This window comes from Anabrus simplex, chromosome 9 (assembly GCF_040414725.1).
Source record: "Anabrus simplex isolate iqAnaSimp1 chromosome 9, ASM4041472v1, whole genome shotgun sequence".
NCBI lineage: Eukaryota > Metazoa > Arthropoda > Insecta > Orthoptera > Tettigoniidae > Anabrus > Anabrus simplex.
This window is the reverse complement of record NC_090273.1, coordinates 69892133-69911320: the sequence shown is the minus strand read 5'-3', so window position 1 is coordinate 69911320 and position 19188 is coordinate 69892133. Positions and strand designations below refer to the sequence as shown.

The 19188-nt window shown below is 38.0% G+C and overlaps 1 protein-coding gene across 1 annotated transcript in view; it reads left to right on the top strand.

Annotated features, from left to right (window-relative positions):
* The window catches only part of LOC136880867 (myosin-3), a 299781-nt gene that overhangs the window by 224752 nt on the left and 55841 nt on the right, over positions 1 to 19188 (top strand). Inside the window, exons 32-33 of the mRNA XM_067153408.2 lie at positions 2935 to 3096; positions 8245 to 8406. Coding sequence (XP_067009509.2) covers positions 2935 to 3096; positions 8245 to 8406 — 324 coding nt within the window. The remainder of the gene's footprint in view (positions 1 to 2934; positions 3097 to 8244; positions 8407 to 19188) is intronic.

Genomic DNA, 19188 nt, shown 5'->3' with positions numbered 1-19188 from the left:
TATACAAATGGCACAAATACAGCATTCATTCTGCACTGTGCTTAAAAAGACTATTGAATGGAGCCACAAATGGTATTGCTTTGAAAAGTATCACAATGTACAGACTATGAAGCAACCTGGTGAGTACATGTTCCAAGTTTAAGATCAGTATCTTGAATACATTTCGAGTTTCAGTGGTTTGAGTGCAGCGTTGTAATTTCTTTCTTGGAGGCTTGAACTATCCGGTCTGCATTGGGTAGCAGCCTCCGTTTGGCGCCTGTCGTCTATGTGTTAAAACACCTTGAATGGCAGAAGGCAAAAGAGGAAACTTGAAAATTTACTAGTTCACAACATATCTAAACATGGCACATACACTCAAAAAAATTATAAATGTTTGCAAAATCACCACCATCACAAATAAAAGTTGAAAAAATATTGCATAGATCACATTTCGTAAATTTCACCGTAAATGGTATTTAATGTGAGGTATTTATAAACTGAGTCACCTTAAATGAATGACTTCACATATACACAACTGGAGCATCTAATCAACTACGCTTTTCGGAAGACAGTGACAAACTCATAAGGGTGACGAATGCTTATCTTATCTCATCAATAATCATCATCTTGTCCAAACAATGGTATGACCGTTATAAAATGATGCAACAACAATAACAAGGATAGAAGTTACGAGAAAATGAACAAATCCATCATGTTAAAGAGAATGAGGCCTCAAAAGAATATATAGCACCTTTAATATTCTGTAGAAAATTAATGAGGTTGGCTACTAAAGGAACCCAAATGTAATAATATTACAAAGAAATTAGTTTAAGTAGTACACAGTTATGTCCTTCAAATTTAAATATTAGTAATAATAATTGTGATATTAGCTGCACTCGGAACGGTCTTTATGTTATAATACCAGGCAACCTCAGCTAATTACAGTGACCACAGGTTTAGTTTTTAAAACCTTTAAACACATATACATAGTTACCAAACTTCATAGTTCATAATAATTATAATTATGTCCTTGAATTGATAATGCCACAACACAGTAGTTCAGACTGAGAGGACTTTTCCTCATGGTGATGCTTAACAACTTGAATGTTCATCCCATTTACAATCATACCATTGCCTGCTGTCCATCTCACAACATTGTCAAGGTCTTTTTGCAGTTGCACACAATCTTATAACTGATTCACTACTCTTTATGATATAAAATCATCCGCAAATAGCCTTATCTGCTATTTCAGTTGAGAATTTTTGAATGAAACACTTTTAAATTTCTTCATACATTATTTCAACTAATGAAGCTCAAATTTGAGGTAATTCCATTTAGTACAAGGATAGTAATGACATATTACGTTTGCACAGCATAGTTAATAATGCAGTCTGACATGTTTGAATTTGGTGTGTAGTCTGTGTGCCAAGACGATTATAGTAGACGAGATACCTTCTCCAAAATATAAGTGTTTAAAAACTTATCCACGAAGTGGTCCATAAATAATCTGTATAAGCACCCTTTTCAAATAGTAGCACAAAAACTTGCAGTAGGTTGAGACCAATTGAATTCAAATTACATGGTTGATAATCAACTAGTTGAAGAATAAATAAAAATAAAATAGTTTTTTAACAACAATAAAAGTGAGCATTTTAAAAAAAAATTACGTAACAGGTTCCAAAGCTTGTTCAGCCCCATAACTAGGGTGGTAAGTAGTCATTGCCTCTAGCCAAAAAGGCTAGACAGAGCGTCATCCCAAACACAGCCATTCTTGCTGGTAGCCGGATCACAACTCCCAGTCCACAGAGTAGAGCACCAGCAAATGCACTCAGACAGTCGGTGATCACAAGGCGGAATAACGGAATAATAAGCAGTAGAAATTACACCTTGTCATCCAGTCAAGATTTTAGAGGTACATCAATTAACCAATTACAGCCTTGCAGTTCATGGTGCATTTTTAAATGATACATTTTAAATTGTGAGATTAATTCCTCATGTACTAAAATGTCATAGTTCATAATAATTATAATAATGTCCCTTAAATGATATGCCACAACACAGTAGTTAAAACTGAGAAGACTTTTCCTCATGGTGATACTTAACAACCTGAATGTTCATCCCATTTACCATCATACCATTGCCGGCTGTATCTCACAACATTGTCGAGGTCCTTTTGCAGTTGCTCACAATCTTGTAAGTCATTTACTACTCTATATGGTATAACATCATCCGCAAATAGCCTTATCTGTGATTTCAGTTCTTTTCCTATATCATTTGTATATATAAGAAAACATAAAGTTCCAATAATACTGCCCTGTGGGGACCCCTCTCTCAATCATTACAGGATCAGATAAACACTTCACCTACTCTAATTATTTGAGCTCTGTTTTCTAGACATTTAGCCACCCATTCAACCATTCTTTTGTTTAGTCAAGTAGCACTCATTTTTGTCAATAATCACCCATGATCTACCCCATCAGAAGCCTTGGATAGGTCAGTATCATTACAGTCCACTGGAACTTCTGAATCTAAAATCTCTACCATATCTTGCTGAAATCCTAAAAGTTGAGCCTCATTGGAATAACCTTTCCTAAACTTGAAACTGCCTTCTGTCAAACCAGTTAGTATTTTCATAAATGTATAGTATTATTATTTTATACCCACATTGGAGCACTTTAATCAATCCATATGCATCTTAAGAGTATTAACTACAAATTTGACTTATGTTTCTTCTTCTGCTCCCAGAACTGTAATATCAGAAAGAATCCTTTCCCAGGGAATATAATTTTATTGGTGTTACATTCCAGTAACTACTTTTATGGTTTTTGAAGGCGTTGGACTCAACTCGCACAGATATAAGCATATGATTGTATCTACAACAGATAAATCCAGAAATTCCCCTTTCATCATGATTCAAGTCTAGATACTAACTGCTTTTTGTTTTATCTTTCTAGTGCGTTGAGGAAAATGACCGCTACCATGTGCCTGGGTACTGCAACATGTATTTGGACTGTGTTAATGGTGAGGGGAGGTACGTCAGATGTTCAGATGGTCTACATTTTAACGCCATCACAAAGCAGTGTGATGGTCCCACCAAGGCTGCATGTGATATCGCTGTAAGTACCTGTTGGAAATGGACCACTTATGTTGTTATGCACACAAGTCGTGTGGATCTGGAAGTTCTAAACTCTGTCAGCATATAAATACTCATATGTTTGGTTAATTCCTGCACAGTCCAACACCTGCCTTACCAACCCATCTCACTGTCCCCTATTTGATAGTTTAACAGTTGCTACTTGTCTTTGTTTGAAGTCCTCAAGTGTTTGATATGACAAACGTTTATCACCCATGACACATGACACTGGTAATAATTTCTGCCATGGAGAACTGCAATTTTCATGTATGACCAATGTTAAACTTTACTTGTATCCATCCTGGAACACAGCCAGCCATCGTTGCACACAAGACACGTTCAGTAGAGAGTGACACATATACTACTGTGTTTACTTGCGTATTAGCCTCCACCCCCACTTTTTTTCTTCAATTTTACCGCCAAAAGAAGTAAGGTGGGGGGGGGGGTTCCAATTTGCGATAACCTAAAATTTTATTCAGTGAACACACAACTTCTAGGCTATAAAGAGCTATAAATTGTTTATAAACATTCTACAATATTCTTTAACAAGCTTATTAATGTATTCTGAGGTTTACCGGCTATTTTCGTAGGAAGGCGTATTTCCAAATTTAAAAAAAGAATGAATGGTGAACAGAAGACTTTTAGGGCTAAATACAAAGTACACTAGAAGTCCACTATAGCGAGTATGGCATATAACGAGAACTCCGTTATAGCGACAGTTCCTTTCTGTCCCTTCAAAATTCTAATATTAAACTGTGTATCGTCCTTCGGTTACAGCGAGAGCCCTATCACTGACACATTCGTTATTACGAGCGATAAAGCGTGCACGACTTTTTCCGCTCCCGATATTTATGCACGCCAGCGATTATATTGCATGCGATTGATTACCTTCGGTATCGTTTCCTCACTATGTCCACTAGCGAGTTCTCTCGTCGACATTCGAAGGCAATGTCAGAGTCAATTAGTAATACCCATCGACTGCTGTTTTGTAAAGAAAATTTGAAATGAAAGAGAACATATTTTCGTAATAAATGCATAAATCACGTGTCCGATAACGGTTGTTAACTCGTTAAAAGTGAAGGCCGACTAAATGACCGCTTAATTTTAAAGCTAAATACTGCAATTTAGTAAGAATGGGATACACCTCGAGATATGGCAGAGTGCATAATTGATTTCAAGGTTAGTTTATATTTTTTTGCGTCTGGTTAAATTACGGAAAAGCCATTATCAAAATTTATAGCGAGAATGTTATAATTTCTCTACCGGCGCTTGAAGTGTGTTTTCATCATACGTATAGTACGGTTAAGTTAGGATAGGTGACGCTGTTTGAATAAGAAAACTGAAATGTTTGCCACAAAATGCAATCAATCATCTTCGGTACAGTATAGTTTTCTCACTATGTGCATTTGCGAGCTCTCTCGTCGACATTCGAAGGGGATGTTGGAGTCGATTAGTAATACCCATCGACTGCTGTTCTCTAAAAAAAAAAATTTTCATAATAAATGCATAAATAACGTTGCCGATAGTAGTTGTTAACTCATTAAATATAAAAACTGAAGTAAATGATCTCTTAATTTTAATGTTACGTAAGGAAATTAAATAAGAATGTGATACACCTCAAGATATGGCAGAGTACATCACTGATTTCAGATGATAATTCATATCTTCTTGCATCTACTTAAATTTTGGAAAGGCTATTTACATGTAAATTTTTAGAAGGTTATTATTTCTCTACATGCATTTCAAATACGTTTTCATGATACATATACGGTTAGGTTAGGTGACACCCTTTGAAGAAGAAAACTGAAGTGTTTGCCACAGAAACCTCTGGAGTGATACCGTATTATTTCTCCGAATCCAAGAAAACTTTTTTTTTCTCAAAATCTCTGCGAAAACTCAAGGGTTGTGTTGCATTCACGCCCCAACAGTAAGTTAAAGGATAACACTGGCAACTACTGAGGTAACTACGCTGCTTCTTGTCACCCCCGCATGCACACACAAAACTTGTTGATAATAAATGATCGCCTCTTTATTATACATCACTAGCCGCGACAACAGGTTGTTTACCGGGCAAGTTGGCCATGCGCGTAGAGGCGCGCGGTTGTGAGCTTGCATCCGGGAGATAGTGGGTTCGAAGCCTACTGTCGGCAGCCCTGAAATGGTTTTCCGTGGTTTCCCATTTTCACACCAGGCAAATGCTGGGGCTGTACCTTAATTAAGGCCACAGCCATTTCCTTCCATCTCCTAGGCCTTTCCTATCATCGCCATAAGACCTATCTGTGTCGGTGCGACGTAAAGCCCCTAGCAAAAAAAAAAAAAAAAAAAAGCCGGTTGTACAGTGCCTGCATGTAATGTCTCTGGATCTCGGGAAATAGTGGAGAGAGAATGACGTTCTATTAGCCTCTACAAAAACGTTTTCTCAAATCTGCAGAATATTATCAAAACATTCAATACTTTTAATTCTTAGAAAGGCCAGCTACTCAGTGGCAGAGTTATAACGCATCTATTTTACTTGACGCTTAGTAAAATTAAGTTTTATAGACAGCACGAATATTTTCGTGATGGATAGTCTTATTGTAAAGATATGTGGAAATATTCAATGGGTTCTCGTCGATATTATGATGCCAATTTTAAGTTAATGGTCGTTAAACCTGCGGAAATTAAGAATAATTGTGCAGCGGCAAAAAAAAAAAGGCATGACGAAAGCCAGTGTTCGGTGTCTAAAAATAGTCTAAAAATGCGTAAGCCTACTGTACAATAAAGGCATTCATATGATTTTACAAAATACTTTTTGAGCCTGATTTAAGTTTTTTGAAGGAAAAAGTGGGGTTCGTCTTGGATTCAGAGAAATACGATACTATATTTTTTCAGAATGAAATTAAATATACACTTTCACGTAATATCGGATTTCAAAAAATAACAAACAAGTAAGCCGTGGTGTGGATATCATCTGCGGAAACGCAAGTTTTGAACAAACTGATTGCCGTTTCATACCGATTTTTAATGTGTATAGGGTTTATTCCAACTTTCATACAAAAATCGGATATAACGACAATCCGCTATAGCGAATAAATTTTTCGCTGTTATGAATTCTCGCTATAATGAACTACTGTAAATATAGTCAGTTTTAGTTACTCTTATATTACATCATTCATTTCATCTCATTAACTCCTCTGATGAGGTTGACATCAGGAAGGGCGTCTGGTCGTAAAAACTCGCTACGAAGATTCGTCTCACTTCATACTCCGAAGAGAAAAGGGGTAAGGGTATCTTGCAATATGCATTATTAATCAAAAGAACTTAATGGCCATTCATTTGTCTCTGTCTATCGAGCACTAGGCCTACCACACCATAAACCTGATCACTGCTTTCATTTGAATTATTGTCATCTTGTGCCACCAACTTCTCTGCTACTGGCGTGCCATCATTCCAAATTATGTTCTATTCACTGCCATCTCATCAGCAATGCACTGCCAATGAGAGCATTCATTCCCCTCTTTTTGAAACTTTAAAAATAGTTTGTTCCTGGCTATACAGTCCAAAAAGTGAGAATCTGTTCACAAATGGTTTCTGGAGATGGTGTCTGTTATTTCCAGTTGGTGTATGTGTAGCAGAAGCCACCCCTTCCAAATAAAGCCGTGCTGTAGAAAGCGTGCCAACGTACCAGCTGATAACTAGCGTATGTTATGAGTTGTACTTCCGAATGTAATACATATATTTCATGCCTGTTCTCTACATTTGTCACATCAGTATTTAGCTAAACAGCTGTAATTGAGATAAGAGAGTTCGCATTGTTTAGGTTATGTATGCTATCAAGTGCCCGGAGAGTGCTAGAAGTTCCATAACGGAAAGAATAAAAATAAAAAGCAGGAAAGCTTGCTGCATTTATGGATATCTACAGATGTGGCGGTAATGCATTTTGTTATCATAATGTTTAATTTTGTACCATCGTTGTCTCCAGTGTTTTTTATTAAGACGTATTATGTTTTGTTTGGCGGCTCTGAAGATCTTGAAAGTAGTTAGAGAGGATGTGAAACCATTATTATTATTATTATTTGTTAGGTACATTGTCTAGTAAAACAATCATTATGAATGGATTGATTGTATCACGTTTTAAACTTACATCTTTCCAAAAATCATGTATATTGGCCTGAGTTACGAGATATTAAATGATCACTTTGTTAATGATCTCGCCTGCTGTATTAATAGCAACAACCATGAATATTGCTTAACGAAAGTAAACTTGTTTCCTCATCCCAAGGTGGTGCAGCTCTTTTTAGGCATGCCCCTAATGGTAGGGAACTGCATGCACTACTTTTTACCACATATCAACCTTCCTGCCATTCTTAAATCTCTGGCAGTATGGTACCGGGAATCAAATTCAGGACCCTGAGAATGGCAGCTAATTGTGCTAACCATTACACTGGCAGACATTTTTAACTACAAAAGACAGACATATAGCATGACTGATGCTTGCTTGCATTGCGTGGGACAGACACGAAACTATTCACCTATTTGTGCAACGTCTTCAGAGCTGCAGTAGGCCTACGCTACAGAGGCAGACATTTCTTAACTATGAAACACAGAGGCACCGCATGACTTTGACATGTGTTTGCACTGTGCGGGCTATATGGACGAAACTATTCTCAAATTTGTGTGATGTCATCAGAACTGCAGTAAGGCTTGTACCTTCTTCGAAGTGGAATCGTTGTTCTTCTCTGATAAATTATGTTGGGGGGGGGGGGGGGTCGTCTTGTCTGAGAGATTTTTTTTTTTGTCTCAAAAAGCCAGGGGGATCTAATATACAAGTAAGTAGGTCTATGGTATATTTACATTGCTCCCACATGCTCATGGTTGCCATGACCTCTGTAAAACCCAGTTTGGTTAAGTTTTCTTAAGAAAACAGGAGGTAATGGCAGTCTTGCTAATCACTTGCCCAGAGACCAAAAAAAAGATACACATCAGGCTAATTTTCCATATTCAGTGTCTCTGACAGAATGTTTGAAAATGGAATTTCAGGCTTTGAACCAATCAGTACAAAACAACGTACATTTACATTTAAGATTGCGATGGTAGCAATAAGTCAATTTAGAAACTTTATTTCAGAGTGTTTAACACTTTTTTTTTTCAGTGCCCACATTACAACACCCTCGTGGCTCTCCCAGGTCGATGCAACATGTATGCAATTTGTGATGAAGGCAATGTAACTTATCATCTTTGTCCTCCTGGGCTCCATTTCAATCCAGTTACGTTGAAGTGTGACGTACCAGAAACAGAACAATGCAAAATAGAGGTAAGTTACTTGTGTCATTTCCTCAAATTATATTATATTTATCCAGGTGTTACATCATTAGTAACGACTTTGTCAAAATAAGGAGGATGTTGGAATCTTTTTCCAGTCTTTCAACTTGCAAATGTAGCACTTAATGAAAAAGTAATTCATTTCATGTATATAAAAGTCCTCACAGGACAATGGTGTAGCATTCTGGTTCAGTTTCAGCAGTGCCTTGTATGGCTGATGAATTTCACAATAGGGCGGTGGTCCCTTCTACAATTAAGGTGGATAAAACATGAGGGGGCTTTGATGGAGTTCACACTTTCCTTTTGCCAAGGCAATGAGCTCGCTGGTCCTTTTCTTCTCTGCTGCCTGAATTTGAGTCCATACATCTTGCAGCCAAGTATCTTGGTCATCAGCAAAACTCTCCAAGTGCCAGGATCACTGTCTGTCCAGAACAAGTCTCTCTTGTACACGTTTTTGATGTGAAGTTCTGGTCATTTGATTGGTCTCATACATTTGTATAACTCACCATATGATAAGGCCTTTGGGATTCACTTGGAGTCCATGAGCGTGATGTAATCTAATCGAGTTGCCTCTGGCTGAGGAGGGCATGTTTACTTGAGACACCGACACACTGCAGGACTTCAGTGTTGGACACCATGTCTCTCCATGAAATCTGTTATATGCTGATGGCGCTGCTTTGATAGCTCATACAGATTAGCTGCAACATCTCTTCGACCAGCTAATGTATGCCTGTAAAGACTTCAGTCTGTACTGTCAGTCTGCAAAAAGTTAATGTTATGGTGGGTGCAAGGCAATGTCAGCTTTCCATCTATTGCCATGGATGTGAAACCTGTGATATCAAGAAACTAGAATGCTTCCACCTACAGAAGCTCAGATCCATTATGATCATCAAATGGGACGACTACATTCCAATCACAACAGCCCTTGAGAGGGCAAGTTCAGCATATGAGGGACGACGAACTTCCTCATCAAACCCTATAGTGAACTTAACTCTTTCCCACGGATTGCGTAGTAAAGCGTACTGGAGTCGCACATTGTCTCCCACGGGTTGCATAGTAAAGCATACTCGACTTTCAAACCGACTTCCTGTGCCACCTGTCTGCTAAACATATAACTTTTTGGAACCAGTGAATTCCCTACGCTTCCTAGATACTACTGGTATGCACGGAATCCTAAAATAAAGTGTTCTTTTATACGGTTCCTTAGATAGAACAGACAGCTGACTGAATGTAAACACATTGCAGCAACATGGCTGCTCATAACCAGTTGAATGCGGAGGATATTTGTTACAAATTAGATCAATATGTTGACAAATGCAATGGTAGTGAGTTTGAAGTTGTAGGTATGATAATAAAAATGGTATGGGAAGCATTTGGGACAGGAGATGAATCTGAGAGAAATCGAAATATGGCACAGGACAGGAAATGTTCATTCAGGTACCGTCCCCTTTTAAAATATTAGGCCTACTTGTAAAAAACATAATTATCAATTTTAATTCTTCAGTTAATTCTGTTTCGGACTATGAACCTCTACTTAAGTACATAATAGCCTATTCTAACTAATGTCAATTTATCTTCCAATCCCATTCAGTCAAAAATTGTTTATAGTTTGTATGTCCGAGAGGAAGCACGATTTGCTATCTAAATATCTTAATCCAAGACTGATCCCGAAAATGAAATAAATTGGGAGGGGTGAATTTCTGCGTTCTCGGTATTACCAAGAAAATAAGGGCCCCATCATGTCCAGCAATTTAGACTGACTTCAAGAACAAGCAATTTAACATTATGCACCATATTGGATGCTTCCTGATGTACCATTCTGAACAGGGGGGGGGGGCTCTTGTGTGTAATTAGGTAATCTCATTGTATCATTTTAGAATAACTATAGTGTATTTTCCATTGTTACAAAATTTGAAAGTGATATCTTAAGTGGTTTTTACAGAATAAATTATTTAGTGAAGGTATTCCACAACTATATCTGACAAGCATATTATTACTCTAGGTTTCGCCCGACTGTGAGTCAAAGATATTCCGTGGGAAAGGGTTAATGCAGGTAGGGAGCCTCATGGTGCTCCTCTGAAGTGCTATAAGCATAAACACACTGTAAAAAAAATACTTTATCATGAACATTTTTAATTTCAACCAGAAAGTCATCGATAAGTTAGCTCACATCTAAGAATGCACAATGGACTTATTTTCAAGTGGGACTGTCAGCCTGCGAAAATGTTATGATGCAAGGCAATGCCAGCCTTCCATCTGTTGCTTTGGATGTGAAACCTGAACTCTGTACCGCTGTGATAACAAGAAATTGGAATGTTTCCACCTATAGAAGCTCAGATCCATTATGAATATCAAATAGGATGACTACATACCGATCACAACAGCCCTTGAAGTGTCTTCAACAAAGTTGTTTAATTAATATATGAGAGTATGGTATTATTTATTTGGTATTTTAAATTTGTATGACTTTTACAACAATTCATCCTGTAGACAGTTGTTTGCTGGCATAGGGATATGGCAACCCCATCGCTCAGTAGGTAGCCACTGCAATTGCCTTCCAAGTATTTGCAAGTAAACCATAAAGCTTACTGATATGAGGAAATGCACGTCAGGCACTGACCAGCTAGTGCATAACAAAATATTAACGCAAATATCCATGATAGGCCTAGCAAACCAGTGGTAGCCTATTAACATCCCTTTCAACAATCAGGTGAGCGTTGGATCGAATATAAAACCAATACCAAAAGTGACAAAGTCTTTGTGCAGATCTGTGAGGTATAATGACCAAAATGGTTGTGATGATAGACAAATCTGTCAAATCTGTTCAAAGAAAAATATAAGAATTGGGAGTATTAATCTAGTATCCTTAGAAAAGGGTACAAGAATTCAGGAAATCACACAGATAATGACAGAGAGAAACATACCGATAATGAGACAAAGTGAAATAAGAAATAAAGAAAGTGGTAGCAAGGTGCTGGAGAGGGGATATAGGTCAGGAAGAGACAAAAGAAGAAATGGTGTTGCAATAATAGTGGCTAAAAAACTGGCCAACAAAGTACTCAATCTGGATTATCTTTGTAACAGAATAATTAAAGTTCAGTTTATGATGGAAGGAAATATCGTTGATATAATTCAGGTTTATACTCTTCAAATAGGTTGTAAAATAGATCAAAAGGAAAAGTTTATCACTAAACTGGAGGATGCTGTAACATCTAACAAGACTGTGATTATAGTAGACTTTAATGCTAGAGTTGGGAATGATAGAGGAGGATATGAAACAGTTATAGGAAGTCACAGAGAAGATCACAGAAATGATGAAGGGGAGATATTATTAGACATATGTCTGAGAAATAAATGGATCATTGTTAATAGACGGTGTAAGAAAAGAGATAGTCACAAGTTTACCAGACACAGTTGGAACTTGCAACAGAAATCCATAACACCGGCCTGCAAAGATTTTCCAGCAAAAGTAATTGTGTGTGATATACGTTACATTTAGTGTCCTTACGTAAAAAAAAAAAATACCAGTTGTTTCGTATCACATACAGATTTGTCGTAAGTCCGTCTTATGTTTATGCTAATGGAGCTTTGTTGTTGTAAATGAGGTTTGGATTGGTTGTATGGAATGCAGGTATGGACATGTTTGAGAGAAAATATTGTATGTGCTCTCTTTTGGAGGGGAGTAGGTAATCATACAGGAACACTGGAAGAACAATTAGAACAGTTGCAGTTCGCGCATGCACAATGTCAGACAAGGTCAAAATGCCAAGATCGCGTTTCTCCATAGTCTGAGAGGAGAATTTGACAACGTATGTCACGCCTTTGTCAACAAGTTACAATGTGCATTTAAAGTCGATTGAGTGAATAAGTGAGTTAGTTTGTGTTAAAATGGCAAGTGGTAGTGATGTTCCAAGGCAAAAATGTGTGAACAATCCCAACTCTGTTATATTTGTGGCCAGTATACAATTAAAGGCCAGAAGTAAATTATTACGCCATTTATAAAAATCCTGTACTTGGCACATTTTAACATGAAGGTCTGGCCTATGCTGACGACTTGGTCTTAATGGCAGATTGTGTCGAAAGTCTGAAGTCTAATATCTTGGAACTTGAAAAGAAGTGCAATGAGTATGGTATGGAAATTAGCCTCTCGAAGACTAAATTGATGTCAGTAGGTAAGAAATTCAACAGAATTGAAAATGTCAGATTGGTGATACAAAGCTAGAACAGGTCAATAATTTCAATTATTTAGGTTGTGTGTTCTCCCAGGATGGTAATATAGTGAGATTGAATCAAGGTGTAGTAAAGCTAATGCAGTGAGCTCGCAGTTGCAATCAACAGTATTCTGTAAGAAGGAAGTCAGCTCTCAGACGAAACTATCTTTACATGGGTCTGTTTTCAGACCAACTTTGCTTTACGGGAGCGAAAGCTGGGTGGACTCAGGATATCTTATTCATAAGTTAGAAGTAACAGACATGAAAGTAGCAAGAATGATTGCTGGTACAAACAGGTGGGAACAATGGCTGGAAGTTACTCGGAATGAGGAGATAAAGGCTAGACTGCTTACTACATTTCCACCTAACTGAATCCCTCCTTGCCATTTTATACCTTTCAGCAAATGACCCATGTAAACTACGAACAGCAAAGGTGAAAGATTACAGACTTGATGTGATGATATGGGAAAAAAATGAACAAAAATTGGAAGAACATTTAAATACCTGGCAGAGGACAATTGAAGAAGCAGGCACGGAAATTAGTTTAATCGAAAGTGAGGTAATGAAAATCAGTAGAGAAAACAGAAAAATTAAAGATGGTAGGTGTAATGGAATTTTTTTTAAAGAAGTAGATGCTTTTAAATACCTAGGAAATAAGCTAACTGGGAAGGAAAATATCAAGGCAGAAATTTCAGAGAAGATAGGAAATAGCTCAAAATTGTATTACTGTGTATTAGACATAATTAGATATTGGAAATTATCTACCAAAGCAAAAATCATGATATATAAATCATGTTATTCGCCAATATTGACCTATGGATCTGAATGTTGGATTTGGACAAAAAAAATATCTGAGTAGATTACAAGTGACAGAGATGCACTTTCTGTGAGGGATCCTGGGTAAAATGAGGAGGGACAAGATAAGAAATGAAACAATATGAAACACACTACAAATCAACCCCCTAAAAGAAACTGTTGAGAGAAATAGGCTGAAGTGGTTTTGCTACGTGAAAAGAATGGGACAAGAAAGATTACCAAGAAGAGCTCTGGAATGAACAGAATCTGGAAGAAGAGCAATTGGAAGACCATGAACAAGATGGAGAGATCACGTGGAGGATGACATAAATCAGAGAGAACTACAATGGGAGACAGTGATGAACAATAAACTGTGGGGAAAAAAAGAGAAGATTGGAAGAGGCTCTGTGAACGACTTGCATAAGCAGAAACATTCCAGGAAGAAGAAAAAGAAGACAGTTGTTTCATTTCTGATTTCATTGTAAAGAGAAACTTACTTTATCTTATTTTTAGGATTCAAAATTTAAATCAACTACAACCACCAATAAATTATACCACTAACTGCCACTGAAAGAGGTGATGTGCAAGATGTATTATTTACCCATACTGGCATATGTGACAGAGATCTGAACACTTAGGAAAAGACAGGAGAGTAAAATCCAGACTGCTGAGATGATATTTTCAAGAAGTACGATAGACAAGACTGGAAAAAAAAAAAAAAAAGAAACGGGTGAGTTGGTCATGTGGTTAGAGGCATGCAGCTGCGAGCTTGCATCCGGGAGATAGTGGGTTCGAATCCCACTGTCGGCAGCCCTGAAAATGGTTTTTCTGTGGTTTCCCATTTTCACACCAGGCAAATGCTGGGGCTGTACCTTAATTAAAGCCACGGCCACTTCCTTCCATCTCCTAACTCTTTTCTATCCCGTCATCACCATAAGAGTTGGTGCGACGTAAAGCTACAATTGTAAAAAAAAAAATAATAATAATAATAATAATAATAACTGGAAAAGACAGAATAAGAAATGAGGATCGCAGGAAGGAAATTGGAATAGAAGAGTTTTCCAATAGTATGGAAAGAAATAGTTTTGTTTTGGACAGGGTGGATAAAGAGATCAGGAAACAAAGAGAAATTGGCTGGAAGAAATACTGGTCCTGGAGGACAGTGATGTACATTTCTGAGGAATCTAGTGGTGTTTGCCTTATTTGAGTTCTTGGAGTCTTCATTCAGGACTGATGTCATTCCAGTTGTTCTTCTGTATCGAAAGTGTATTGTATCTATATTTCAGTCTTTGTATTCCTTTTACTTGTTTCTCAAGCTTTATTTTGTCGTGAATCATGCTAACCATGTACTAGTTGAAGAAATGAAGTAAATTCACAAGGATTCAACTTAATTGTTGGGATGCATTTTACACTGGCAGAAAATAAAATCCCCAACATCAAGAAAGAGTTGTGCTAGATAAATGAAATTTGGGAGGCACAAGACACCCGTTCAAATTTGCGTGCTAGTTAACGAAGAGTGGTGCTAGTTTGCTGTAAATACACAGTTGTTGTATGCTTGGATCAAGACGTGGGCTACCACTAGACTTATTTTACCTCTTTTCGATAGTTGCTTTAGTGAATGTCAAGCCTTCAGCATTTTGAGCTGCAGCCAATAGCCAATGGAGAAGCCTGCTGTGTTGTCAAGGCTGCTTCACAAACTACTGCCCTGGCCTCTACCGCTGCCAATATTCAAAACCTGATCAGTGGAGATGGTAGCCTAAGATTTTGCAAATTAAAGTCCAGCTTTGTGGCTAAATGGATAGAATGCTTGCCTTTGGTCTGATAGCCCCGGTTCAATTTTCAGAATCAACTCCTCCATACTGTTAATTCCCCTGGCTTTGGAACTGGTGTTTATGATGTCTTTGTCATTCATTTTATTTCATTAGGTCACCAACAAGCCTGTACAGATGCACTATTATTATTATTATTATTATTATTATTATTATTATTATTATTATTATTATTATTATTATTATTATTATTATTATTATTATTATTATTATTAAATAAACACGTTGTATTTTACAACGGTCATACCTATCATACAGTGGTTAATTAGCTTCCTCGGGAGACCAGTAGTGGTGTCCGAACCATGATCACGGGTTCGATTCCAACCAACAAAATAGAACACTAAACCTGAAAGATTGCATGTCATTTTAACATATCTACCTATAAAAAGAAAACTATATTACTCCTATAACAGCAGCCCTGCAGCATCTTCCTACAAGGATGCAGAAGTAAACGGGAGTGAAATACCAGCACCCTGTTATATATATAATTAAGTCAGAAGTATAAGGTGAGGAAGTAGATACGATGAGTAATGCATGGTTTATAGCAGTGGCGATCTGACAGAACAAAGCCTAGCACAGCTATCACCCCAGTCCCAGCACCTATAGGACATTCGTCAGCAAGCCGCATGAGGTGGGTCGAGGGGAAAGGGACGAGATTCTGGGTTGCAATATCAGTCTCTGATGCCTTGCTCTCAGAAATACTTGGAACGTTTTTCCTGACTGCTTTCAAGTTTTTAAAATGGAACAATGTGTCAGATGCTTACATTATAATGTGCTTTAGACTTCCATCTTTCTCAATTGAGGTTTGGGCTTCACCGATAGCCTTGGTAGCTCTCAGTATACGCCACTGAAATATACGCTGAACACTTCGTGAACATTAGTTATCGCCCGGCATTGGACGTTGTGAGGTAAGTTTGAGTCAAGCATGCCTTTAGGGAGACAAAGAAGGCAGTATCATCAGTTTTCTGAGTTTGAACCGGGCCGTGTAATAGGGGTACGAGAAGGTGGATGTTCTTTCAGCGATATTGCAGTAAAACTTGGCAGGGATGTATTCACAGTGCATCGGTGTTGGCAACAGTGGTCACGGGAAGGTTATGTCTCAAAGATACCGGGGTCCGGCCGCACACGATTCAACATGGAGGGGGAAGACCGCCGGATTTGCTGCATGGCTGTGGTGGATCGTAGTGCATCTGCATCAGCCATTAGAACTTCAATTGGCACCAGAGTAACACAGCGAACTGTAACAAATTGATTACTTGAGGGACAGCTCCAAGCCAGACGTCCTATTGTGTTCATGCCACTGACTCCTAATCACTGCCATATGTCACTTTAGTGTTGTCAAGCTGGACCTCATTGGAGGGTAGAGTGGAGTTCTGTTGTGTTCTCAGATGAGAGCCATTTCTGTCTTGGTGCCAGTGATTTCCATAGGTTGGTAAGGAGGCGGCTAGGTGAGTGCTTGGACCCAAGTTGTTTGTGGTGTCGACTCATTGGTCCTACACCAGGAGTTATGGTCTGGGAAGAGATTTTCTTCAATGGCAGGAGCACTCTCGTCGTTATCCCAAGAACTTTGACAGTGAATTTCTGTGTCAGACTGGTGATTGAGCCAGTTGTGCTGCCATTCATTCACAGTATTCAAGGAGATGTTTTCCGACAGGATAACACTCGTCCTCATACCGCTACTGTCACTCAGCGTGCTCTACATTGTGTCAACCAGTTGTCTTGGCCTGCAAGATCACAAGACCTTTCACACATTGAGCACATATGGTACATTATGGGATGACAAATCCAGCGTCATCCAACACCAGCATTAACCGTTGCTGATTTGACTGACCAAGTGCAATAGGTGTGGAACTCCATCCCATGAAATTTCATATGGCACCTGCATGACACATCGCATGCACATTTGCATGCTTGCATTCAAAATCATAGTGACTACAGTGGTATTAATGTACCACCATGTCACATGTCTTCTCGCACATACTTGAATTTGTGACCTAGAAACTTTAAATATGTTACTTAGACAATTGCTTAGCATAAATTGCATTCCTCAAAACAAATGTCTTCTTGGCGTTGGGATTTCATTTTCCACCAGTGTATGATAGACTTGTCTTACTGAAGATTCAGAAGTTCCAGCCTGCATCTTGCACGGGTCCAATTTAACATTAGGTAAGTATGGAAAAGAAATATTCGCGTAAGTAAAATGCTGAAATTTTACATTAAAAATATGAACAGCACATTTCTTTATTATCCATCATGTTAACAAAATTATGAGGAATATTTTATGAAAGTGTAGAACATCTAGAGGCATTTGTTCAGGTACAGTCCTGGATTCCCTGGAAAGGTCGCACAGTAAAATGATGTCTCTTTTCTGCTTCCTTTCTCTTTCTTGTTGAACACATGGCACAATCCTTACTTGTTTTGGCCTAACAAGCATCTATGATATGTAGCTTCCCATTCAGAAGAAAGTTTTGTTCACAGCTACTCCATCAGCTGTCCTTATGGATATTTTGTTTCATTACATCTCCCACAAGTCCCATGATAACCAGATCCCTGAAAGGCTTGTGACTCACTTCAAGCTTATTTTCTGCCTTTTTACTATATATTATATAGTTGAAAGCTGTTCACTAAAGGTACCTGGCTTCTTTCCTGTATTAGGATGCATGTATTCCTATCACTGTTGTCACAATACTTTGAAAAATTGCGGTCACCTTCATATACCAACCCCTAAGTTAAATCACTGTTTCCATCACTATCTTCCACCTCAATCTCCTCCCCTTCCTCACTTGATTTTTTTTTTCTCAGATTCAGGAACACTAATTTCACTTTCAGAATCAGTCAACAAATCAATGTCAATATCGCTGCTGTCACAAAACCATCCATAAATATCATCAGGTTCCATACCGCGACTGGTGGAGGCCATGTTGATAACAAATAGAATTACAACAGCGACGAATTATCTCCAAAGGAAAAGCAACTCAGTTAAAACAAATTAACGGTAGTGGCAGTATGGAACAGAGAATTTTCCAGGCTAAATACTGCATAAAGCTCAGTGCTTTTCTGTTCCAATATACTTACTATATAACCTTCAAGCTGTGTCAGACTAGTTCCAACATAGGACCGGAATGGACAGTTAACAATGTCCGAGTCTGACATTGGATCCCAAACGAAATTTAGCCAAGTTAGAATTTAGGTTAAGTTGGATATGTATACTTTCTTATTTGCTTATATCCAGTTAAATTCATGCTGAGCATGCCCAGACTTTCGCCTTTTATTTACGGAAAAGCCTACTGAGGTTAATTAACGAATTTTTAAACATTTTTATGAACCTAGTTATGTTAGTGGTTTGTTCATTTTTCAGTTGGATTGACCCATCCGGTCAAAGATTTTGGAGTTACAGTAAACTGAGCTGAATTTTAGAGTTTAGGTTTGTAAAAATGTTGCCTCCAAATCATATAACACTGAATCTACTGGAAATTTATGCCAAGCATGTCTAGACTCCCTTCTTTCTCTTCAGCGAAATACTTCACTTTGGTAGAATTCAGGCCTTCTAATTATAAGATGTTGTACATGGCTGTGCGCTTCAAAGAAGTATAAAAAGGTGATATTGTTTACATATCATTAGTTTCCATATTGAGCCGGTCTCAAACATTCCTATTTTATGGTGTATGCAATTACAACTGCTTACTTGCGAGAAGGAAGTCTTCAGAAACAATTGGAATAATTAAAAGTTCAGTTGTTTTTCCACTGAATTATGTTTCCTCATGTTTTATTTTGATAAAAACTTTGTTGGTTTTAATTTGCTTTACGTCGCACCAACGCAGATAGGTCTTATGGCAACGATGGGATAGGAAAGGCCTAGGAGTGGGAAAGGAAGTAGCCGCGGCCTTAATTAAGGAATGGGAAACACAGAAAACCATCTTCAGGGTTGCCGTCAGTGGG